This window comes from Branchiostoma lanceolatum, chromosome 9 (assembly GCF_035083965.1).
Source record: "Branchiostoma lanceolatum isolate klBraLanc5 chromosome 9, klBraLanc5.hap2, whole genome shotgun sequence".
NCBI classification, from domain to species: Eukaryota; Metazoa; Chordata; class Leptocardii; order Amphioxiformes; family Branchiostomatidae; genus Branchiostoma; species Branchiostoma lanceolatum.
The window spans coordinates 4,835,781-4,861,751 of record NC_089730.1 but is presented as its reverse complement, the minus strand read 5'-3'; the positions used below and the strand labels follow the sequence as shown (position 1 = coordinate 4,861,751).

General features: G+C 42.9%; 3 protein-coding genes and 1 non-coding gene across 4 annotated transcripts; 1 reads left to right on the top strand and 3 right to left on the bottom strand.

The window, feature by feature from the left end:
- Positions 1-2,538: 2,538 nt before the first annotated feature.
- LOC136442147 (alpha-xylosidase XylQ-like) lies at positions 2,539-25,953 on the top strand. The gene is made up of 12 exons (XM_066438811.1): positions 2,539-2,699; positions 12,626-12,760; positions 13,434-13,666; positions 14,330-14,395; positions 14,536-14,626; positions 14,835-14,923; positions 15,383-15,479; positions 19,769-19,828; positions 20,450-20,511; positions 20,980-21,079; positions 23,893-23,928; positions 25,415-25,953. Exons 1-12 carry the CDS (start codon positions 2,589-2,591, stop codon positions 25,535-25,537), a joined length of 1,203 nt encoding a protein of 400 aa, XP_066294908.1. The 5' UTR covers positions 2,539-2,588; the 3' UTR covers positions 25,538-25,953.
- LOC136441918 (protein mono-ADP-ribosyltransferase PARP10-like) lies at positions 6,061-8,654 on the bottom strand. The gene is made up of 4 exons (XM_066438479.1): positions 8,359-8,654; positions 7,602-7,711; positions 6,525-6,663; positions 6,061-6,305 (listed from the first exon to the last, which is right to left on the bottom strand). Exons 1-4 carry the CDS (start codon positions 8,378-8,380, stop codon positions 6,061-6,063), a joined length of 516 nt encoding a protein of 171 aa, XP_066294576.1. The 5' UTR covers positions 8,381-8,654.
- Positions 8,992-11,644, bottom strand: LOC136441915 (E3 ubiquitin-protein ligase TRIM56-like). Its single transcript, XM_066438476.1, has 2 exons — positions 10,351-11,644; positions 8,992-9,077 (listed from the first exon to the last, which is right to left on the bottom strand). Exons 1-2 carry the CDS (start codon positions 11,591-11,593, stop codon positions 8,992-8,994), a joined length of 1,329 nt encoding a protein of 442 aa, XP_066294573.1. The 5' UTR covers positions 11,594-11,644.
- Positions 24,494-24,566, bottom strand: Trnar-ucg (transfer RNA arginine (anticodon UCG)). Its single transcript has one exon. It is a non-coding gene; the product is annotated as a tRNA-Arg (tRNA).
- Positions 25,954-25,971: the final 18 nt, after the last annotated feature.

Below are 25,971 nucleotides of genomic sequence, written 5' to 3'. Positions count from 1 at the left end.
TCCCATACCTCTGCGCTCTCCGCTCCGTTTGCTCTAGTTTGTCCTGTAAACATTGAATCTGTTCCAAACTACACCTGTCACTTTCCTCCTTATCTTCACGCAACGTCTTATTCTCTACCTCTAAGTCTTCTAGACGACTTCTTAACACATCCCTCTCGTGCAAACTTGCTTCCAAAGTCTCTCTACCTTCTTTTTCACTCCTTCGGAGTGAGAGAATCCAGCCTATTAGAGCGGCAATCAAGAGAGCTGTAACTGTTGATATGAGCACGGCCATACCTAGGAGTGGGGTCAGTGGTAAACAAACCAAACAAATTGCTTGACGTTCCAACCCCTCTCACCTGTTGTACCTACTGTCTTCTCAAGAACAGCAAGCCGTCTTAAGAATCAGTCGCATCTTGAGGTATTCCTGGCGTGCTTCTAGGAGGTGCAATATTGCTAGCGTCCGTCAGATTGTTTCTTACGACGATTTCAGCTTGCCGTTGTTAGCGATGTCTTGTTTTCTGGACCGGCGGTGAAAGTGCCCGCGCGGCCGGCCTAGTTAGCTCGTCTAATCCGGCTCCTTTGAGCGCACCAGTGCGTTGACAGAGAACTCCCAGCATCGACCTCATTTCTTCAAGCGAATCCTACACGTACTGTCTTCCCCAAAGATGGCGTTTCAGTCCGTTCCATCTTTTTAAAAACTTCGATTCCTCGCTGTTTTCGAGCGACCGGTTGGACTACAAACATCACCAACGAAGAGCAAGCACCTACTGAGTCCCGGTTACACGGACTTTGCGCAGTGTACACAGGAAAAGTCAAATAAACGCGTCCAAACACCCAACAAAAGCTGCAGACGACACCTCTTTAATGATTAACGGAGCCTGACTTGTTCTGCCGTGTAGCCGAGGCCAAACAGTACCGTGCATGTTTGCGGTGTATTTGCCGAGCGCCCATTTTTTTCCACCACACCTTAGTTTAAGAGCTGATAGCGACAGCGTTAGCGCGACAACTCCGTCGAGTGTTGACTAAGGGTACGTGTTGGGATAGCTTAAGTCTTCTTAAAAGCGAGTCTTATCCTTCGACCGTCCGCCTGAGATCTTATAACCACCACTTCAAGGAGATTAAGAAAGCGTCAACAGAGCGATCACAAACGAAGATAGAATAAGAATAATACAGAGGAACTACTTATAAACTACATTACATTTACTGGGATATCCTACGCAACAAACGCTTGTATGCAAATCATGCTTGCGAAAAAAAACTTTACATTTCAAAATACACCTGTTCACCCCCCCTCCCCCGGGTATTCTAAATGAATTGCTCTTTTCAAGCCGTCGTTGCCAAAGTGGCGAATGGGCTAAACAGTTTATTTTACCTCGCTCACGACGTATATTTACCAAGCAATTGTATTAGCCAGTTACTAGCAGGGTTCCATTTTCTTGTCCCTTTTATATATAACCGTTCTACATGTGTATCTAGCTTTGTGTATCATGAATTATTTTACCAACGTTTTCATCGTAGTGACTGAGGCCAAAACAAGACTTTAAAATTTTCCTCCAAAGATACGTTGATTTGTACTATTAGATATTCTACTCCACTTCTTACAGTAAAAACAGCCACCTGTACATAATGTGCACTAGACGGCTTCCTCACTTAATGTGTTATTTCAGCACGGAAAGAGCCGTGTTGACTTTGCGTTTATCTGACGTGACTGCCAATCACGTTGGCAAGGCCTGAAACCAAAAAGGGCGGAACGTAAAGCGTAAAGGGACACTTCTCTCTGGCTGGCTGGTTGCTTGCTTGCTTGCTTGCTTGGCTAGTTGGATGCTTGGTTGGTTGGTTGGTTGCTTGCTTGCTTGCTTGCTTACTTGCTTGTTTTTTTATCGTTGGTTGGTTGGTTGGTTGGTTGGTTGGTTGGTTGGTTGGTTGGTTGGTAATCAATAAATCAATCAATTTTCATAACCAAATACCTTAGGTTGGTTGGTTGGTCGGTTGGTTGGTTGGTTGGTTGGTGGTTGGTATGTTGGTATGTTGGTCTGTTTGTCTGTCTGTCTGTCTGTCTGTCTGTCTGTCTGTCTGTCTGTCTGTCGGTTGGTTGGTTGTTCTGTTCTTCTGCAGTACCAAGGCCACATACCAAGGGGAGCTTAATCGACCTTGACCTTTGTCTTTTCAAGACCTGCTCACATGCCAAATATCATTGTAATCCATTCAGAGGTTGTTAAGTTATGTTGAGTACAAAAATCCGGAAACACAAACACACACACACACACACATACATACATACATACATTCATACATACACACATACATACACACACACACACACACACACACACACACACACACACACACAAACACACACACACACACACACACACAGAAAGGCCAAAAATTGTCCTCCATTTTCCTTTTTTGTCTGTAAAAAGGAACGTTACAAAGCTATCTTAAAGCTATCTGACCTGATCATGTGATATTCTATTATTCTGACCCTATACGACCCGTACACACACGGACTTTGCACTTTCATCTGTCACACTATACCACAGGACTGTACTTCTGCCCACAATCATTCGTGATGTCAATGTGCAGGGTCTACCATTGACTGTGACATGGCGGGTGTACGTCTGAAACCATTGCTGTTCCTTGCGCCTCTGTTTCTCCTGTGTTCGCTATCGTTTATTCAAGGACATCGCCATGGGGTAAAACCTATCACAGAAGAGGTAAGACTTTGCCATTTAAACGGAGGGGAGGGGGTAGATATGAACGTTGTGGTGGAATGAAAAGGGCGAAATAACAATGGAGGGTGTTTAAAATGTTCCTGACCATCCCTACTAAGATTTTTAGAATTTTGCCTTCTCCAAGAAGGTATTGTTTTCGGGATAGCTGGTGTGCGTGTCTAAACACGATAACTCGAGTAAGCCCGGATGCGTTGTCTTCATGTTTAATAGCTAGTTCTTGATGAGACTTTGAAATGATTAGATTTTGGGACCCCTACCTGTTTTCTATGGTACTGCAGTTGAACTGCCGGTTTTGATATCTTGTGTTCTACACAAGCTATGGTCACGAATTTTGGTTGGTAGATTGCCCTTGTGAACTGGAAGAAGTGTCATAAGTTTTGGCCCTCTAGTCTTGTATAAATTCTGGGCCAAAACTAACATTGCATGCATGACAGAACCAACACTGCATGAATGTCTAAAGCAATACACATGTTTTGGTGCCTTGCTATTACCTCTCACAAAATTGTCTCTTGTAGACAAAATGGATCTAGAGATTAGCGACGGATTAGTAAGGCTTAAGCAACACGCCGTTATTGTAAATGTCTGGATGATCCGCTGTGCCACATGCAGTAACACGTACTACACACGTGCTTCTGTGTCTGTGTCCGTTTATGCATGGAGAGGTCACGCGAAATGGCTGGTTTAGCGCGGCGGCATGTTTTACAGGTGGTTGTGGCCGGGACTTTTTTTATGTTTTAGCTCTATAAAAGCTCACTTCAGCATTGAATATTTTTTGCACGTAGGTAGAAAGAACACGATGACTTGAGAATGCCAGGATGTGTTACCTTGATATTTCGTATGTGGGTAGGTCTCGATGAGACCTCCAAAGGATTGGATTCCACCCCCCCGGCGACTTTTTATGGCAATGCAGCTGAAATTTCTGTTTAACATATCTTGTTCTGAACACGCCATGGTCATGACATTTGAGTGGTTGATAGCTCTTGAGAGGCCGGGAGAGTTAGTCGTGCTGGGTTTTTTGGGGCCCCTACCGGCTTTTTTGGAACTGCAGGGGCCGATTTTGAAAGAGAATGACTCAAGACGGGGTTGACGGATCGTCATGTTTTTTGTATGTAACCTTAGATAGCGCAACTTATGATTGACATAACCATGTGTTATTTATGCAAATCAGGGGCTAACTTGCATAATCAATTAGGAAAATTTAGCATGGCTTGGGTCAACCCTCAACTCTAGATCTTCTCGGTAAGTATGTCAACACAGCATCATCAATGTTTGCCTAAACATGTAACAGTTACGGAAAGCTGGTCAGCTTGAGTGGTGACTACTAGTATTTTTTTCATCTATGAATGAGGAGAATAATAGCCTCGGGGGTGTAATACATTTTTTTTTAAAGTATTTGTTCCATAAAGCTGCTAAACTAGCCCTCATATACCTGATGCCTTGGTCATGTTAGTGTTTGTACTATTTGACTTAGCATTATTCTCCAAGCAGAGGTTTCGATGGGGGGGAGGGGGTTGCAGCGTTATAAATTGCAGCCACTACTAGACACCACCACCCACCTCGATCGAAACATCTGCTTGGAGAATATCTTAGCATAATGCCAAGTGTATGCACACCTTGTTTTTGTATTGTCGTAGCCATTGCCATTTTGTCTTCAGTCAACAATGATAAATAATAAAAATTAATATACAACAATTAATATAGGCACAGGATGATGAAAGGTTAATGATTGACATTTATTAATTGTTTTCATGTTTAATAGGATACAGTCATATCTAGTATTATATATCATCACCTTGCTACCTAGCACATGTCTGTAGCCATTGATCTATTCAAACACCTTAAAAAATTTACCACCTTAGAATATCAAATATTAGGTTTCAAACATTCATTTGATGATGTTGAGGTCACTACTGACAGCTTCAAGTAGTTGACATATATCATTCTATTTCTACTGTTCCAAGCAGACTAAGAGATATCAACTTTCAATACCTAATCACCTAATAACAAAGATGTAGAGCATTTCCATGATTATACCTTGTATGCAAAAAAAGCTTAAAATATTTCCAAACTTTTATGGTGGTCTAGTCTAATAACAAACATCCAGCAAAGATGCCTCTACAGTACTTGGCGATAACGAATTACAATCTACAATAGTTCTAGGAAAATACGAATTTTTTAACTCATCAATCCTAGGTTGGAAACTCTGTTACTTGAAGGCATGACTATTTCATGTTGTTTTTTTATCAGTCGGTACGTCCACCAGTTTACTAGTCATTTTATTACATCATGCAAAGTCTGGACATTTTTCTTCTGTCTTCAATTGACATCCACTGCAGATCTGTTTTTACTTTGGTGACACTAACACCCCTGTCGCAGTTGTTCGTGCAGAATCTGGCAGCTTGGTTCTGCACCTTCTCCAGTTTATCTTTGTCTTTCTTTGTATATGGATCCCATGCTGTTACGGCATATTCAAAGTTCGGTCTTACTAGTGACGTGTATGCAAGTGATTTTACCCTTGCTGGGCATGTTTGATCGCTCCCAATGTCTGTGTATAGCCTTAGTTGTTATGTTGTTAACATGGGCACCCCACTTCAGTCCGAGTCCCTTAGCAGGAGAAGGTTGAGTTTGTTCCAATCAAGTTTAACGGTATGTGTGACACTTGGACTCTAGCCTCCACCACCTGGCTTGGGAATGTCCGGGTGCATAGATGGAAAGTCAGTACCTTCTGGTGAGGCAGGTGTTGAAGACACGCCCATGGCAGTTGGGCTTTCCCTGATTATAATTGGAGAGGATTCAAATGTGGAAAACTGGGAGGATGTTTTTCCATTGCTGCTGGATCTATACAGTCAGTGGAGTCGTCATCTTTAGTCTAAGACAACACCAAGACAATCGGAGTACGGCTTGACAGTGATTTTTCTGTTAAGTAGTTCATGCGACTGTCGTATAACTTGAGTGACAGCTGAAAAGGGAAAGGCAGCAAAATTAAGTAACTTTCGATTACTGGCAACTTTCTGAGTCAGTTATATACCATTAGTGAGCCAAAAATAGGCTTAAGTAATAATAATGTTACGGCGTTTTGGCATTGGGAACTGCCTTTAATGACAGTTGCTAGAGTAGAGTCAGGAACATGTAGAGTGCACACTACATGTTAATATCTTATTACAATAGAATTTACAGATGTGATAAAATGTTTTGTATTTGGTGGACTCTTTGAGGTTAAACACGCATTGTTTAAGCTATATACTAGTGACTGGGAGAGATCGGAACAGTTACAGTTATGTTAGAGAAGAAGAGCATTACGAAACACACCACAAAAATGATAAATAGGTTCTGTAAGAATTTGTCACCTACTTGCTGGGTTCTTGAAATAAATGACTGCCATATGTCTGGATGAATTCCTTTCCACCCCGGAGACGGGTCCTCCCCCAGATTTCCTCTCACTTTCAAAGTACAGCTTGACCAGAAGCTCTGATGCATTTTCAGGCAGATCGGTGACTAAGACGGCATCGGTGACTGGAAGCCTCTCAATAGTCAACGTCTTTCCATGAAGTTTATTGGTTTTTGCTTTGGCCAGAATCTGGTCAAAGTCTAGTTGATAAAAGAGACAAGAAAAAAATATATCAAAGATTGAATTAATTTTTTATTTATTCATTCATATAATATACTTAAAAATCATCGGTATGATGTTGTCTATTCTGTAGGATGATATTGAACAGAAGTCATATTTCTTTGGCATGATATCATATACATCATCCACCAACCTGTCAAACAAATCCCAAAACATGATAGCAAATGATTAAGACTAACCGGAGATATCATCATCAAGTGTGACCAGAGCCACACCAGGCTGGACACCATAGTCCACCCTATCCACCTCCTGTCCACTAAGTACAAGACTTTCCATGTACAGAATGAGCGTCTGTTCAGAGGTGGATTCCTGAAATCCCTGGAACATACAATCAGTACCTTGGTCAGAGCTACACATTGTGACATACCTGAGTGTTAACAGTGGATAACTGCAGCGAAATCACTGTCTAAGCCAACTACTCAAGGGACTGAAGAAAAGCGGTAAAAAAAGAGCACTGTAAAATTTTTAAAGATTTCCCACCTGTTAATGGGATAAATATATGATGTACCCACACCGGTAAATCACTGCGACATTAGGTAGGGAACATGTAATGTTAAGCCTCCAAATGCAGTTGCCTAAGTCAGGCGTTTGTCCTTACTAATATCTATGTAGATGGGGACATTTCAAGAGACCAGGAAAAAGCAGTTGGCTAGGGCAAGTAGTCACCATGGGGAGGTGATCGCCTTATGAGGTTTGACTGTGCATACATGTATGTAGTTTGTTCTTTTCATATGTGCCACACAATACATATAAAAGAGAATAGCATGTTGTGTGAGGTTAAGATCCATTCTGACTTCGATGACTTAAAACATAACTGATCCCTGCATTGAAATTGACCACTCGCAATTTTGTTGAATCCGGATTAAAATCAACCCGGGACCCGGTAACAAATAGTTGCCGTAAGCTAATCGTGAAACGCCGTAAGCTAATCGTAAGAACACGGGTGAGAACACTGACTGACCCCCGTCGAGGCTACACCCCCTCCGGGCACTGGCGCAATTGTGACCGTAGCATTAGCAGGCTTTTTACAGGCTTTTTTTCTTAATGTTAGTGTGTGCCATTTTTTTTAGTGTACATCATTTCTTATTGTACCTTTCTGACTACAAGAAATTGAGTATTGTTGAGTCAAAACTGACATAATGTTACAATCATAAAATGACTCAAAATAACTAAAAAGCCTAACACATAAGCCTGCAAAAGAAGATTAATGAAAGGTAACTGGGCAGGAGAATATCACAATCATGAATATATTTTACCTTGACAAGAAGCCTCCTTTTGTCCAGCTGCATGGCACTACCTGGTACCTCCTTCACTGTCACTTGTACTCCAAATATGGTGTGCTGCTTTGAAAGGACTCGGCGGTGTACTGAAAAAAAAAAATACCGAAAAGAAATCTGTGTTTCATCTTACTTTAATCTTTGTTATGGTTCGGTCCGAATTGCACTGGTGCCCGTAGGGGTGTTGTCCCGGCTGGACCCAGAAGTACAAATTTGTCCCGGTGGACGGGGGGTGCCTCCCGGTGTTCGCACGATTAGCTCACGGCGTCTATTTGTTACCGGTTCCCGCGTTGATTTTAAATCCAGGCTAAAATGATTCGGGGTCCCGGCCGGGCCCCAAAATATCCCGGCAGCCGCAGGGTGCCCCACGGGGCCACGTAGGGGTCACGCCCGAAAGTGCAAAATACAGCCCTTCAACTACCCGGCGGGGCCCCTTTTTCCAGTTGGGACCTTAGCATAAAACAAAGCATACTGCGTTCTTTATCTCAGACATGCATTACTCCCTAAGATCTGTCAAGGCCATGAAATCTTCTGTAGAAGAAATCTGAGAAAAGAAAGAGATAAAAAAGCTCAAATTTAATAAGATGTGTTACGATGCATTGTCACATTCTCAAAAAGATCCAAATTCTCTTTTGTAGGGGTCCATACATTCCTAAAACAGTCAGCCTACAGATGTCATACATGGAAATACATCTTGATGCTATTGTCATTGTTATTACCGGTAATGAAAATTCACCTTCTGCATCCCTGAACGCCATAAACGCCCTTTTCCCTCTGATCTGGATGTCTTTGATTTCTCCTCCTCCCCCCCTCTTCTTGTTCTCAAAGTACAACTCAAGATACTCCCTGAAAAGACAGTATCTTAAAGTTTGTTTGTGAGACTTTTCACTGATAATGGACCATCTTCCCTATATATAATTGTAATGTTGCAGGCATAATTTGTTTATTTACAGTCATTACATTCACCCATGTATGAAGACTATGAAATGCAAAATGAATGTAGATTATCATTATAGTGACCGTGATCTATTACAAAATCACAAAGAAGATAAAAATGTAATTAATTTTCCTGTAATATGACATCGTCTTTCTAGTGGAATGACATATGATTCAGTGTGTTGACTTTAGGTTTATTATTAACCATAATGTTGAATAATATCCTTCTGGCATGATATGTTAATGAATATAGTCATTTAGCGTAATACAATGATTTAATAGCGTATACTCAAAAGGGGAATATTCTAGGCTGCCATATCTTCTTCATTCTAGTTTCTGCATGACAAACATTTAAAAAAAAACATCAAAAGAAGAAGTTGACAGCATGATCAAAAGTTAAAACAGCTTGTTGGATCGTTGTACGTAATAGTACTCACTTGCTAGGAGGTGAAGAAAACCCTGTGACCAGGATGGCATAGTCATTTTCCAATGTTGACCCTTCAGCGCTGCTGACCCCATCTGAAACAAAGCTGTCTTTGGAAGAGCGCCCCTCTCCAATGGAAACACTTTCAAAATCCTCAACCAGGGTCATAACATTTAAAAGCAATTGCTTTTGTCCATATAATATTCCATCTTTAAACCTGTGTCCAGAACTTGCGACTTTTATTATTATCATTAATCTTTTAGGGTGGTCCCTTCAGTTAGCTAAGTAACTGATTTCCAAGGGAGCCCTTAGATTGCCCCATGAGCGGCCAAAGGACTGTAGGTTTTGAGCCACTCAGACCGGGAAGGACCCCTACTCTTGTCGATAAGTGCGGTGGGTTCTTTAACGTGCTCAAGGTGTGGCTCTCCTCAAACACAGGACCTCCATTTAACGTCATATCCGAGTGACGTCCCTAACCAAAGCTAGGTACTCATTTACACCTGAGTGAAGTGAGGAAATTCATGTAAAGTGCCCTTCCTAAGGGCACAACGTCAACGGGACAAATCAGGGAACCCCGGATTCGAACTCAGTACCTCTAGGTTCTGGGGCCCAACACCCTGCCACTGCGCCACCGCGACGCCACATCCCATCTGCACTTGACTCAATACTAAATTGCAAACACTGACGCGATACCGCGTTCAGCTACGCGTTACAAAGAATTTGCTGATTAATAACGCTTTTAAGCTTAAAAGCCCCTCTAACATATATAGCCGACCATGGCCTCCCGAACAATCCCTTGGGAGTAGGCTGGGAGCAAGGTCAGTCTGTCGTTGGCTGCTGGTCGGCGAGTTTGGCTACTGGTTGACTGCGCCAGCTGAATGTTTTAAAATGTATTCAAATGGATTAGGAAAGGGTTGGGGACTGGTTGGCTGGTAGTTGGGGGTAAGTCGGCAGTTGTCGGGGCGTGGTTGGGAGTCAAAGTTGACTCTCAAGCATAACACAACCACACTGCAACTAGTTCCCAACCTACCAATGACTTACTCCAGAACCTTAGACAAATCTCTCCCGTCATTCCCAATGTGGGCCAACCACCGCTGACACAACCGATATCCAACCCAAAACACTAGAAACCCTTGATGCCGCAATTTGATCTCTCGGTAATGTTCACAATTATGGATCAAACTTTAAAAAAAACCCACTGGTTATGCCCTTTTTAATTCGTGTTCGTTAGGGAGTTGGGAATCGGTTGGCAATCAGTAACTAAGGAGACGGTAGTCTTTCGCTAGATGTCGTAGTGGTTGGAAGTACATTCATTCAAAAACAGTATAGGAACACTTAAAAGACATCTGGCATAATTGTGCTACTCACGATGCGCCAATGTGCTCACATTTCCCGACACGCTAGGCCCCGTTGGTCTCAGCCTACGTCCTGTCCTCGAGCTCGTCCGACTCTGCGCATACGTCACACTTTTCAGCAGAGAACGCAGTTCCATCTCCGTTCGCTTTGGCAGGGTGTATTGGGCAGTTTTGGGCCTGTTTTGGGTGAACTTGTGCCCCATAACAGAGTAATCAATAGTGATGTTTGCCAGTTCAAAGTCCACTGTGTCCGCAGGTGGTTTAGTCAAGTCCTTCAGCCTCACAGTCATATCCTTCGAGAAAGATACAACTTCGTAGTCGCCTCCCTCCCGAGCTAGAGTCTCTGCAAACTCACATGTACTCTTGGCGCTTGCCAGACTTATCTGCGCTCCCTCTATCTCTGCCTCGATCTGTTTCTTCCTGGATGTTTCCTCTGTATCAATACAGCGTAGGAGCCGTTCGCCTTCTTCTTTTACCAGTGCAATCAATGTTTGCACGGTTTTATGGACGTTCTGACGAGCCCCTTCTGAATTCAGCTGAAGTTGTTCCTTCAAGCGTTTTTGCACTTCTTCCGTCTGGCGAAGGAACTCCATTCGGGCCTGGCACTGTGGCGTGAGATCTAGGATTGTCTCTCTCTTCTCGGCAGCCACGTCTTCTATGCGCGTAAAGTCGTGCTGCGAGTCCCTGTGTTCAAACAAGGCACATTCGTTGCATATTGGCGTCTCACATGTCCTACAGAAGAGCTTCAAGATCTCTCCTGAGTGTTTGGAGCACGGTGGAGCTCTCCTAGCCCTGAAGACATTGTCGTATTTTCCTGTCTTCAGTTCCTCAAACGTGAAGAGGGTGTGACCCTTGGTAGCTCTCAGAAGGCGATGTGCCGACTCGCAACTCTCACAGAGAAACTCAGCACACTCCGAACACCTGGAAGTGGCTGGCTTCCCTTCCTCACAGTTGGTGCAAATGAGATTATCTTTACCGTGGTGAACCTTGTGATGCTCGGCCACGGCTTTCACAAGGCTGGCGATAAAAGAATTATCCTTCAGACCATCGACGCCATTTTGGGGCAGGGGGACTGGTTGTCGACAAATAGGACATGGGAAGTTGTCGCCATCGTTCTTCTGGACCCATTCTCGCAGGCAGTGCTCACAGAAGGTGTGCAAGCAGGGAAGAACCTTCGGGTTCTTAAAGGTGTAGAAACAGATCGTACACTGCGTAGAGTCGTCGCTGACTTTCTCTGGGAAAGCGGCAGTCGCCATTGCTGTACATGTGAAAGATCTCACTTCCTGATATGACGTCACCACACCTGTGACGTACCGAAAGTTCCAAGGGCAATGTCCGCTGGTGACACCACACTCGGGGATGAGAAGTTACGATCATTTCGTAAGTTCAGTCTCCGCAAAACACGCATTAAGTTAGAAAATAAACAAAGCTATTCATGGATACCATGGCCAGTGTCGGTATGATAAACTCGCTGTGAGCTCTTGTTATAAAGTGTAGAACTGATTCATAAGTAAAGTGGCATTGTATCGCAAATGATTTTACTCAATTAAGGAAGGACCTCTAATTTTAAGTAGATTCTTGAATCAATTTCAATTAGATAGTTTTTTTAAATGACATGTAATCAGCTATCTGTAATTAATGTAAATATTGAATGTTGTTATGTTGTTATCGTCAATGCATGTATTGTTATTTTGATGTTGTATTGTATGATGTTAAGAAGTCCAGGAAGACTAGTGGTGTGCCTTAGGGCACACCACTAACGGATTTTCTTCAATAAAGACAAAAAGACAATTTCATGCGAAAAAGAGCCCTAAAGTTCAAAGGACAGTTAAGGCCATATCGGAGTCATATGGCATTAACCCGCGGTCTCAATGTGTAATGACATACTTAAATGTTACATCGTGTGTGGATGTGTGTGGATGTGTCATTGTGTGTGTCTGTGTCAATGTGTGGATGTTCGTGTGGATGTTCGTGTGTGTGTGTGTGTGTGTGTGTGTGTGTGTGTATGTGTGTGTGTATGTGTGTCTCTGGGTGGATTTGTCAACGTGTATGTCTGTGTTGATGTGTGTGTGTGTGTGTGTGTGTGTGTGTGTGTGTGTGTCTCTGTGTGTGTCTAGTGTGTCAATGTGTGTGTTTTTGCGTGGATGTGCGTATGTTTGTGTGTGTGTGTGTGTGTGTGTGTGGATGTGAACACGATAACTCTAGAATGCCATCCATCCGTTCATTCATGCATTCATTCATTCATCCATCCATCCATTCATTCATTCACTCATTTATTCTCCTCCCAGTACTATGACCGAATCCTCCTGTACTACACCAACCTGACCGTGGCCATTGACAAATCACCATGGCGACTGCAGGTGTTCGATAACAAGACGGAGGCCGCCATCTTGTCTGAGAGCACGGACATCGACAAGAAACTGGTACGAATGTCAACGATTAAAATCTTCTTGTTAGCATAATTATAGATTTGATTTCTGTCAATTCGTTGGTTCTTCATTTTAGCCAACCTTAAAAAGAAGAAAAAAAGCAACGCTACAAAAAAGTCTCAACGAATTTTCGGCTGTCCGTTCTCCAGGCTTTGTCAGGTTAGGATGACGAACCACTTTGGCCATGTAACTATACGGAGACATAACCTTACGTTATACGTTAGCAACTGGTCAAAGATGCTGGTTTTTTTAATGGATACTACCTGTTTTATTTGATTATGACTCTTATGAGTATGTTGTTTGCATTTGGATTTTCAGTACTAGTCTTTCGTTCGAAAAAGACTATTTCTCTTTGCAGTAAAAAACGGCAAACGTAAAGCCGGTATCTCACTGGACTGCGGCACGTTGGCGACCTCGCTGCAACCTAAATTGGATTTGTGCTATCTTTAACTTTAGAATGGAAATATCATGCAAAACTTACAAGATAAACTATAACAAAACACACAGAGCGTAAAAACATGGATGAAATTTGTTGATTGCTCTGTCAAATCGCTCGGTTGTAGCGAGGTCGCCAATGTGCCGCAAGCCCAAAAAAAGATACCCGCTAGGAAGATGCAGGTTTTCTGCAATTGAGCCGTGTTTGTTAAGATGTATCATTATCCCTCAGGGTTTTGGCCTGTGGGAGGGTGAGTACCTGAACCTTTACGAGGGGTACCTGTTCCGTGTTGGTGACGTCACACAATGGTACCACGCCACGTCCCTTCTGTCCTACCAGAAGCCCGCCACGTTTGTAGTGGGGACCTCCGATACGGACAACAACGCCACGCTCACAGTCGTCATAGACAACCCGCAGCAGTTCAAACTGTCAATCAAAATCAACGTCAATCATCCTGGAAAGGGGTGAGTATAGCCCCCCCCCTCCCCCCTTTCACTGGATCCGCGGCACGCTGGCGGCGTCGCTGCGGCCGATCGAATTGACAAAACACTCATAACGAATTTCATCGACAAAAAACTAATCTTTTTAAGCTTGTGTTTTTTTGGTCATACTTGTACGTTTTGAATGATATTACCATTATAAAGTCGAGGGTAACACGAATCCAGTTTAGGACGCAGCGACGCCACCAGCGTGCCAAGGGTCCAGTGAGAGGGGGGCTTATGATATTGTCCTTGTTTAAAATGGACTAAGGATCTGCTTAATTAATTGTCCGAAATGAATTTTTTTTTTAGACCCAGGTCTCGGTGACCGTCTGTCACCTTCCTCAGGGCAATTCTGACTGGTTCGCATTGTACTGCAGCTATAGGTGTCGGTGCTTACAGATGCAGTCCGAAATAAAGTATATATATGCAGAGATGGTGCTAATCGGGCCAAATACTTTACACGTCAAAAAAGTAACAACGAGATTGCAGATGAGAGAATGCCATTGGGTACTTTATGGCCTTTATGGTGACGTTTGATTCCGTAAGCTTCCAGTCGCAATGTCCTTCATTTCTAAAGCTTCCTAGAGCTACAAATCTTTTGTTATTTCAAAATTGTCTCTTTTTGTCGTCTCTCTCTTTCTACAGGAATCGAGTAGCGATGGGCTTCAAATTGGTGAATAAAACCGAAGGCTTCTACGGCTTCGGAGAAAGGTCAGTAGCTCGAGCTAGTGGTTTGTTCGTCGTTTTTTTTTTCAAAGTTCTCAAGGGCTCTAACCGTTGCGCCACGCGTCGGCAGCAATGATGGAAAATAGCAGTGTAACTGATTTTCTAAAATGTTGATCAACCCGAAGGTTTAACGATGCCAACCAGCGGGGCCACCGTGTGGGACACTGGCTGGAGGAAGGGTCGTTCGGCCTGGGCAACTGGGACAAGGACCTCCGCGTGAGTTGTCTGTCCTTGCGTAGACTATCTAACATTGTTGTGACTAAATAGTATATCTATCTTCTAGATTAAAAACCATAAAAAATCGTCAAATAACAGAGGAGCTTATGCGTCACTTGGGCAAGTTGGGACACTGGTGATGTATTTATACAGTGACTGATAAATGTTCAAATCTTAAGTTATCGTCCGTGTATCTTACGTCCACCAGGTGCCTAAGGGTGAGCTGTGTACGTACGCCCCCATGCCACTGACCATCTCCTCACGGGGGTACGGCTTACAGATGGACATGTACCACAGGTAGGGATCACATCAAATGAATAGGTACCATGAGTAGGGAGTACGGCTTACACATGGACATGTACCACAGGTAGGGATCACATCAAATGTTCATATACCACAGACAGGGAGCGTGACAGAGGTACATGTACCACAGGTAGGGATCGTGTCAAAAGTACAGGTACTACGAGTAGGGGGTATGGACTACATGTGGACACGTACCACAGCCACCTCATGCAAGTACCATAGGTAGGGCCTAGGGATCGTGACAAATGTACATGTACCACAGGTGAGGGGTACGGCTTACAGATGGATTTGTACCATATGTAGGGGTCATCTGAAAATCAATTAGGTCGACGGTTATAAGTAGGGTACTTTTGCAGTAATATGATTAGAAGACTCTGAAACTTTTACTTTTCATTTCCATCTAGTTGTAGTGAGTAAGCTCGCAAACTAGATTTTCTTTGCTCCCTACCACAGGACCGTGTTTGACTCCAAACGCTGGGATGACGTCATGTACATCGAAGCAGAAGCTGACTTCTTCCACATGACGTTGTTCGCTGGGAAGACGCCAAGGGTGCGTGTAACTTTGTCGTCTTCACAAGATTTCACACTCCTGTTACAATCCTTTCTCTGTATAGACTTTAACAATTACACATAACTGAAAATGCATACAAATAGGAGGCGACATATAAAAACAGTTTAGCAAGACCACTGCGTACTTAACGTTGATGAAGGTTAGACATCCAGGTAGTAAGATACGTAGTTACTCGTGCAAGCAACTGGATAATTTTTTTACAATTTTTGAAATTTTCATCCTTAGTCACTGACGAAAGACAGCGGATGCTGTCTGAAATGTCTGTTTCAAAATTTTATTCAGATGCTTGAGTAAATATTTTTGGCGCACTTCGTACTTTGTTGTTTACCGTCGTTTTCCGTGACACAAGATTGTCTGAAATTTGTGATTGTTTTGTATTGTGACAGTCAAACATTGAATTCGGTGACCAAAGATACAAGAGTACTAGAAGTGCGTTCTGGAACGGTTTTACTTTCACCTGTTACTTCTACTGTTCTGTTTACGTCATAGCTATGGCAACGTTGACTACCACATAGCTGATGATAAACACTCTTCCATAAAATCTACATGTGTTATGAGAGAAAAATCACGCATCATGCATGGCTACCAGCAACCGAGAAACTGATACGGTTACATCAAGCGACAGCAGCAGCAAATGTCTTCTTCCTTATTTGAAGCACGTTCCTGGCGAATTGGGACACGTCTTCTCGCTGTAGATGTACCGTCGGAGTTCCATGGCGAAGTGTCTTCGACATCCTGACCTTGTCTTGAACTTTCCTCAAAGTTCTTTAGGTATGGCGAAGTGTCTTCGACTGCCTGGCCGTTTCTTGAAGTTCCCTCAAACTTCCCTAGGTATATCCACCCGCTAGACGATCCACGATGCTTTTCAAAGGTCTGCAAGGGTGTGCGAAGAAGAGTGCCGACGAATTGTCGCTGCAAATTTCTTCGAATACTTTCTTCGTCCAAACGTTTAGGGTCGTCTTTAGATTCTGTACAAGGATAAGAACCGATTTCCATGTTGCCGTTGTATACACAGCCGTTAGACGCTGGTTTCGCTGGTGCGCCATTTTCCTTGCTTGGTGGGACCACAACGTTACCGTGGACATCGCTGTGGACATGGTCAGCGTATACACATCCGTTGCAAGCTGGTTTCGCTGTAATTTTCTGGGCTGATGCCCCACTTTTCTTGCTTAGTGGGACCACAACGTTACCGTGAACATCATTGTGGACATGGTCAGCGTATACACAGCTGTTGCAAGCTAGTTTCGAGCCACATTTCCGGCTTAGTGGGACCACAACGTTACCGTGGATATCTCTGTGGACATCCGCGATGACTATGAAAGTTTTCCTCTCTGTTGGCTGCTCTGAATCTTCGTCGTCGGACACGGGTACGAACACCAGATCGTTTGTGGACCACTTGCCGGCGGTGGAAGGCGTGCAGACCCGCTCCCAATGTTCTGGCGTGGTCGGCTGCTTACTCGTAGTCGTAACATCTTCTGGCTTCTGTTCTGGAAAGTCCAGGACTATTTCGGAGGACATCGAAATGACTCAGAACGCCGTTTTTCCTTCTTTCTGTAGTCACTTACCTCGGTAAAACAATGGGGTTAATATATGAGGTTCGTCGGCGGGAAGACCCAGTCATTTTAGTACCACAACGATGATGTTGTGCTGGGAATATGCCGACCGTAAACACGCAATAGACCATAATTTGTTTACACCGAATGCAAATTCCATGGAAACAGGTTGCATTGTACAAAACGTATTCCATAGAACATGGCACTGTTGCGAATACTTCGCTCTCAGTTCTGGAACAAATCGAATGAAAAAAATTTGATGGTTCCCAAGTGCGGCACAAAAAAACGACTAGTCGACGGGCCAAGCATCGAATATTCGATTCTACTTCCGGGTTTTTCTAAAACGGCACAAGATCGAACACCCTTGGCACGAGTAGCGGGCACGAGAAACCAGGGTAGCCTCTGACTTTTTAACAGTTCACCCGCAAAACAAACACCGGGTCCGGTGATGGCGGTGGCATCAGGAAGATAAGGACCAGGTTGAGCCCTTTTTGTGGTTCAACTCTCAATTATACATGTATTTCTCCTGATGATTTGGTGAACATTTGGGTCTGACGTCAGGGATTTGTTAACAGCTGCTTATTCTAGTGATATGCTAGCAACCATACTCTAGACGCTCCTATTTATAGAAAAGACAACTGTTGTACAGAAAGCATCTAATATTTTGTGTCAGTCCAAAAATAGGAGGTACCAGGTTAGTATTGTGTGGGAAAAAACTTGAAGGTGGGTCAGCATAGGTATATGAGACAGTGCATTGTTGCCGTACATGGTTTTTATACACAACTTTCTAGTGACTAAACACTATGCCCGTGCGATGCCCGCAATTGGACACAGCGCAAAAGGCCTGGGCATGATACAAATTTCCGGGTACGGCAGGAAATTTCAGTGGGTACGGCAAAAATCACCGGGTACAGCACAAATTTGTAGCGGATACGGCACTAATTACTAGGTACAGCAGAAAGGAGTTTTGTGGGGGTGTTATAAAGGCCCGCGTCCAACTGGCATCGGTCAGGGATAAGCCCGTCACTTTCTCGGACAGTGGATTTGGTGTTACACAAACTAAATAAAGTCTGTGGTTAACAGGGAAACATGTATATGATTGAATACTTTATGCACTTTGTGACAGCTCAGTGTCTTCACAATCAGCAGATTATTTTCCCAGTAAGCAAAACCACAGTTGATCTATGTATGTACGCGTAAAGCACATTACAAACTTGTATGATGTTGATCACAAACTGACTGTTCTTCACATATATAAACAAAATGCTCAAGTTGACCTGCACCTGTTTATATCTTTGAGTGCGAACAACGCTAAAAAGAGGAGAACGGGGTTGTTTCATTGTATGTAATCACCGGGAATCAACGTATAATACAGAACAGGCTTATCGAAATTACCCGAGCGACCGCGTTCCAATGTACAACGCACAAGGAGTCGACATCACTGCGCTATCAACCATTCAAATCTACAATAAGCTATATGATCGAATTGACGACAATGACTAATGTTCCTGGAAATCATGGCACACGTTTGCGAAAGGTTTAAGGAACTCTACATGCTTATGATAACGATAAAAACAAGACGGACCGGTTCATTGGCTTCATGCTCACGGGGTAGAACGCGCGAGGAGCTAACGGAGTGAACATTTTCTATATGGGTGCTGCGCTCCCTTATATTCAAGTCGACAATAAGTTATATATGAAATAAAAGCCATGGTTTCTAAAAATGAGGTCACGAATTTTCACGACGATTCATGAACTCTACATGCTTACAACGCCGTTACACTTTTGACCGCGAAGTTCCATGATTGCACGGAGAGCGACCGCGGGCGTAGGTAGAACACGCTAGTTGCGGCGTCTTCATAACGGAGTGGACATTTTCAGTATTCTACGTCGTGTACTCAACTATCTTAATCGACATCAAACTACCTACCAATGGAAAGCTAAAGTTTGAAAGAATCAACATACGAACCATAAGAGGGTTAGTGAATTCTTGGTGTTTACGACGCCATGACAAAAATGAACCTCAAGTCCCCGTGGTTTCTGCCCCTCCGACGCGTTCCAATTGTGTTCGTAACGCGGGAGGCGCCGCGTCCTGTTTTTCAACAAAGTGAACATTTTCTATACGGGTGCTGCGCTCCCCTGTTTTCAAATAAACAATAAACTATATATCAAATAAAAGGTAAGGTTTCTGGAAATAAGCACAGAGATTTTCAAGAATATTCATGAACGCTACATACCTGCTGCAAGCCAACACAAATGGCGTAAAATGAGTCTAAAATACGCAATGTTCAGTGGATAATTTCTTATAGTGTGACTCATTTAACACCAATAAGTTGGCCACCGGTTGGCGCACCAATGCTTGTTCTTTAAGTATACCAAATTTCATGGACCTGCAGTAAACCAACTTTCTGCTAGGAGTGTTAAAGAAGAGCCTACTTGAGGGTATTTTCACGGGAGAGGCGCGTTACGTCGTTTTCGCTGTTTAATAAAATAAGCGTGTTCTAGAGCGTTGGCCCTTCGACTAGACAAGGAAGTGTTTGTTTGTTTCTTTGTTTCTTTGTTTCTTTGTTTACTTGATTGGTTGTTTTTGTATCTGTAGGCTATGTAATTACTAGTATTTTACATTGCGTCAGGACAACGAACTCTAAAGGTGTAAGTCTTGTGTGTTGAACTTTAAAAGTAGAATCTTACAACACCTTTTTTATTTGTCTACAGGAAACCCTTCAAATGATGACGGATCAGAACGGCAGATCGCTCATACCTCCGCCTTGGCAGGTTCGTAGTTTGTGTTCTCCAAGCAGTGGTTTCGGTCGGGGCTAGGAGTGGCCGCGATTTTTAACGTTTCTCTCCATAGAAGGAGTGCAGCGTTATGCCACTTATGCCTAGGTCACATTTCCAAACGTTTAAACAGGGGCCCGGCCAGGCTGTTTGCGTGATCGAAAATTAAACAATTCATATCAATAATATACATAAAAAACTTTTTTTGTGTTTTGCTGTCTTTTATGTCAAACTTTTCGTTCCCGCAAACTGCCCGGCCGGGCCCCGGACTGGGACTTGTGACCTTAGCATTACTAGCCACTCCTCGCCCCCGACTGAAACCTCTGCTTGGAGAATACGTTTGTGACATTGTGATAAGTATTTTTGTTTATCTTATAAGTTTGATTTGTGCTAAGTTGTCTTGTGTGAGAAAGTGAAAACTTAAGTTACTCTGTTAGAATATATTACATGGGAAACCATGCTGTTAATTATTCAAACATGTGAAAATTATAACCAAAGGTCTACCAAGTGCATTGTAGAGTTTTTTGACAAACATTAGCGACTGAAAGCGCACATGCTCCGAGAATTATGTGGAGTTCGCGTATCGTCCATCTAACACGTTTACGTCTTCCTCCACAGTTTGGTCCGTGGAACCAGTTTTCTGACAATCAAAAAGAAGAGACGATAGTCACCCGTGCCAGGTAGGGTCTAGATACATTTTCTAACGTTGCAGAAAAAATGTGCTGAAGATTTCTCATACGTTACGTTGACGTCTACTCTAGCGCTGGGGGCTCAAAACTCTTGCCTCATCAAATTTGAAATCACAGTAAAAGTATGCAAAAATCAAACAGTTTCCTCTAATCACGTACTGCAAATTCATTTAAGTTCGCGTGGTTTTAACTTTGCGGTAGGGAGAAAGTGGAGTGTTCGAGATGGTTTTAAGTTCGCCTTTGAAACAATAGTAGTGCTACAGTCACAGGTGGACAAAAAGTTTGGCGGTGGTTTTAAGGTCACCGCGAAAACCGTGAACATAAAACCACCGTGAACATGTCTGCATTTACAGTATTATCTCTCTTTCTCTGAATGTCATGATAGGAATTCCGGCACCCCTTGGTCACCAGTCTTTGTGACTATTGTTGCTATTATGATGATGTTTCGTTATCACACAGGGAACTGTTGTTTGATCACGACATCCCATTCTCCCTGTGTATCGAACCGCTGCACTTCTTCCCTACGGGTGTGGACCCGGACATCGCTCCCCAAAGGAAGGTTAGGCTTTAAAAGATTAAAGATCAGCTTAAAATCGCTATAGAAATAGCCCAATCCCCTATTTTACGCACCTACTAAACAAATACGAACTGTAAAACTCCCATGACCAGTCGTTTGAATTGAGTTAGTATCATCATGTTATTATGGTGATATTTATTTCACACACTGCTAATATTGAATGAATTGAATGAAGACCTTTATTGTACATTCGTGCCCGCGCCCCGAGGGGCTAGATACAGGTCGCCTAACATAAACCTTACTAACATGTAAATGACATATACAGTGAAATATATACAGTACATAGTTTAAACATACATGGTATTGTTACTATTGTTACTACATGTATGCTAAGTTTTAACCCATGTACGCAATTCAGCACCCTTAAGTGCTACAATGTACTGAGATTGTATCAATCAATAAACAAATAATATTATTGTTTTATGCGATTTTCTGGAGGAATGACCGTTCACGAAGCATCTATTTATTGTAGCTATAGGTCAACACTTTTTGCAGTACTTTAATAGACCCCTTTCCAAATACCGCGGCCATTTTGAATCTAGCGCGAGCGCGCGTGGTTCGAGCGAGGGAAAGCGCGGGAAAAGTACACACCCGGTAAGTCCGAGCCAGCGGTAATGGCGTCCTCAATAGAAAGCAGCGTTGAGTCATCTTCGGCGGCGAGATGTTCTCCTCCTCGGTGAAATCCATCGATATATTTGCATGGCACAAGTAGATGATATTGTTGTGGACACTTGTACTCGATATCGGCCAGTAAAATTGTGAATTTCTGCTACTTTTCCACAGTTCCTACCGGGATGTTGAGCGCGCGCTACAGTTATAGAATGCTAATATGTTTACACCGCGTGCTTGTAGTTTCCCTAGTAATGTTAGCTTAAGTCGAGAAAAATCCCACAAAACACACACTTTTCGGGCTGGGATCCTTATAGCTACTTAGATAGAAATATACGGAATTTTACCAGTCGTGACCGTAATTTTGGACGATGCCAACTTCGCCTGGGAAAATGCGCGTTGAGAGGGGGTCGTGTGTTCTGTCTAGCCTTTCTTTCTTTTCTGTCTAGCTTGTCCTTTCTTTCTTGTTACATTTCTCCGCATGGCGATATTTGACATTTCCGCTGAATGCAATCCAACAAAAAAAGACGTGAAAATGTTGGCTTAAGTTTGGTTAGGAATTTAGTTCCTACCGGGATGTTGAGCGCGCGCTACAGTTATAGAATGCTAATATGTTTACACCGCGTGCTTGTAGTTTCCCTAGTAATGTTAGCTTAAGTCGAGAAAAATCCCACAAAACATACACTTTTAGGGCTGGGATCCTTGTAGCTACGTTTAGGTATGAATATAACTCTTGAGCCTTTTGGCTGTCGTGACAATGCCAACACCATCTTGAAATTACGTTAGTTTGAGGGAGGGGCGTGTTTTCTGTGCAGCCTTACATCGACTTCGCTCAGCAATATCTTATATTCCCGCCAAATGAAATCCTGCAAAACGTTGAAATATAGGCTTGAGTTCAATGTCCTTTTGGGTACAAATTTGGCAGCATTCCGGCGGCTTTTTGACGATCTTTTAGGATGCCAAGAATTTAGTCTTGAGGACTCCAAGTACGTGAGTGAAGGTGTGTTTTCCACTGTATCTGACGTTTCTTTGAATCATTTTGCGCGGCAATATTTCAGATATCTGTTGCCCGGATGGAACCCGAAAAACGTTAAATAGTATTGACTTGAGGACTGAAGGACCTCATGCCGATATTTTTCCTTTTTTTGTGGGGTTTCATCCTGTGGAAATCTAAAATATTTCCGCGAAAAGTGATGTAATGAAACACGCCCCCTGCTTTCACTCACGAACTTCATCAAGCTAATCTTGGCACTAAAATATTGTCAAAGTCGGAGCCACCGAAGTTCCGTCAAATTTCTATACTCGCAAAGCCCTCAAGCCCATATTTTCACGGTTCTGTAATATCATCCGACGGAAATTAAGATATTACGGCGCAAAGTGAATACACTCCATCTTCACTCACGTACTTTAGGTTTTGATATTTCAGAAAACTCGTCAAAAGAAGCCGCCGAAATTCTGCTAAATTCCTAACCAAACTTAAGCCAACATTTTCACGTCTTTTTTTGTTGGATTGCATTCAGCGGAAATGTAAAATATCGCCATGCGGAGAGATGTAACAAGAAAAAAGGGAAAGCTAGACAGAAAAGAAAGAAAGGCTAGACAGAACACACGACCCCCTCTCAACGCGCATTTTCCCAGGCGAAGTTGGCATCGTCCAAAATTACGGTCACGACCGGTAAAATTCCGTATATTTCTATCTAAGTAGCTATAAGGATCCCAGCCCGAAAAGTGTGTGTTTTTTGGGATTTTTCTCGACTTAAGCTAACATTACTAGGGAAACTACAAGCACGCGGTGTAAACATATCAGCATTCTATAACTGTAGCGCGCGCTCAACATCCCGGTAGGAACTGTGGAAAAGTAGCAGAAATTCACAGTTTTACTGGCCGATATCGAGTCCAAGTGTCCACAACAATATCATCTACTTGTGCCATGCAAATATATCGATGGATTTCACCGAGGAGGAGAACATCTCGCCGCCGAAGATGACTCAACGCTGCTTTCTATTGAGGACGCCATTACCGCTGGCTCGGACTTACCGGGTGTGTACTTTTCCCGCGCTTTCCCTCGCTCGAACCACGCTCGCTCGCGCTAGATTCAAAATGGCCGCGGTATTTGGAAAGGGGTCTATTATCACGTTTTTTTTCAAGGACCATGACTTATTTCCGCATAATTGTTCTTAATGCAGAAAGACCATCAAGAACTTTCAGACATTGGTATCAAGGTAATGAATCTTCTTTCCTTGAAAATCCACAAGTCACCTTTCTTAGAAACATGGCCTTATGCCAACTTTGTCACACTTTCAAGATATTCTCGTTGCAAATATTAATGTATGTGTTGTAAAATTGCTTGGTGGTGTGTTGAAAAAGTTACAGAAGATTGCTCTACAAGAAACTATCCTCTTACGTGATTTGGTGGAAAGTCACGCTATAGAGATGGAAATCTGAAGCTAGTTGACAGTACTCAAGGAATAATTTGTAACTAGAGTTTTAACTATTTGTGCTACATATACTTCAGGTTTGCTATGTTAGTTTAGCGATTACGGGGTCTTTTTATAAATATGAATTGGTCTTGAATTTTTCTTTTTATTTGAGTTGAATGTGTGATAGTTGTGTGCCGATTTGTTAAAAATAGAGAGAACGCTAGCGTCCCAAAAAATGGTATGGCGACCCTGTGACGTCACAATTCAAGATGGCGGCCACCACACATGCCAACGAATCCAACAGAGGTTTTGCTACGCAAACCTGAAATTCTTGTCGCATAGACTTTGCTGCAAAAAAAAAAAAAATCGAGCCAGACAGGACTCGAACCTGCAATCTTCTGATTCGAAGTCAGACGCGTTATCCATTACGCTACTGGCCCTGTTGGCATAACTGTCAGCAAAACAAGCAACCCGAAGCTAAGCTTCCGGGATCGAGTTTCATACCTTGTGCAGCGTTTTTCCTCATTGATGACACGGAACTTTTTGTGAGTACTATTCACCGATTTCACACTTCCCAAGATGCCCCAGTGGGGTGTCGTAAACTCCGGCCCTGCCCAATTTGCGGTAATTCTTCTTAGCGCGAACCAACAGAGAACCCAAGTAGGAGGGCGGTAAAGCTGCAGAAAGGTACGTTTTTTGTGTTGATTCTCATCAAACATGTCATAATTACATGTTTTATATACTGGGGAGATAATACAGAACAATTTTTAACGGTTTTACCAGTGTTTGTCTCCCCTTCCTCTATGACAATAATACACTGATTCAACTTCTATAGACAACCTTTGAAAATTGTTCTGTATTATCTCCCCAGTATATAAAACATGTAATTATGACATGTTTGATGAGAATCAACACAAAAAACGTACCTTTCTGCAGCTTTACCGCCCTCCTACTTGGGTTCTCTGTTGGTTCGCGCTAAGAAGAATTACCGCAAATTGGGCAGGGCCGGAGTTTACGACACCCCACTGGGGCATCTTGGGAAGTGTGAAATCGGTGAATAAGCCGGTTAACGGTTTAATCTGCACATGCGCAGCAAGATGCATTGTGGGTAATATGTCAAAGGTGAATGCCCATGACTTGTAAACAGTTCTTATCTTATCATGCTTTATACATGTCCAAACGCGTTTTGTTTATGTCTCAGGGGAGTTTAACTTGTCATATCCCCCACAATGCTCCTTGCTGCGCATGCGAAATTTGATCCGTGAACCGACTTATTATTCCTTTCCAGAGCGTGGGTTATTTTAACCCCATGATGGCGCTTATTTGGAACGGAACATACGAGATGGCTGCCCGGAACAACTATTTGCTAAAAACTCGAACTGGAGAACCCTACAACTACACTTACCTGTGAGTGATTCATTCCAATACTACTCCGTATTGCTGTTAAGATATCATTATCATTTTTTGTTACTTTCTACGAAAGTCCTTGATTTGTCGTGCCAAACAGCAGTAGTGGGTACCCAATTTACCGTCATTGTCATCTTCTGTCATGTCCGTTCATGTCATGAATTATGCATTTTCACAGTCCTCTTGTCTTCTTCGTGATAATTGAGTCACCTTACTGAGATCTGAATGCTTAGAATACGTGACCTGATGGGAGATTGACGTAAGCAATGGGTCAAAGGTTATTGGAAGTCGGTGCCGGCCCCCGTCCCTTGTTGATTGGCCCTGATGCGAGTACAGCTTCTTCTACACCTCTCATGAATAATCTTGTACAGTGCTCATGCAATGACAGTATCCGGAAGAAGATCAGAGGACGTTGGAAATTTTGCTCTCTTTTGTCTT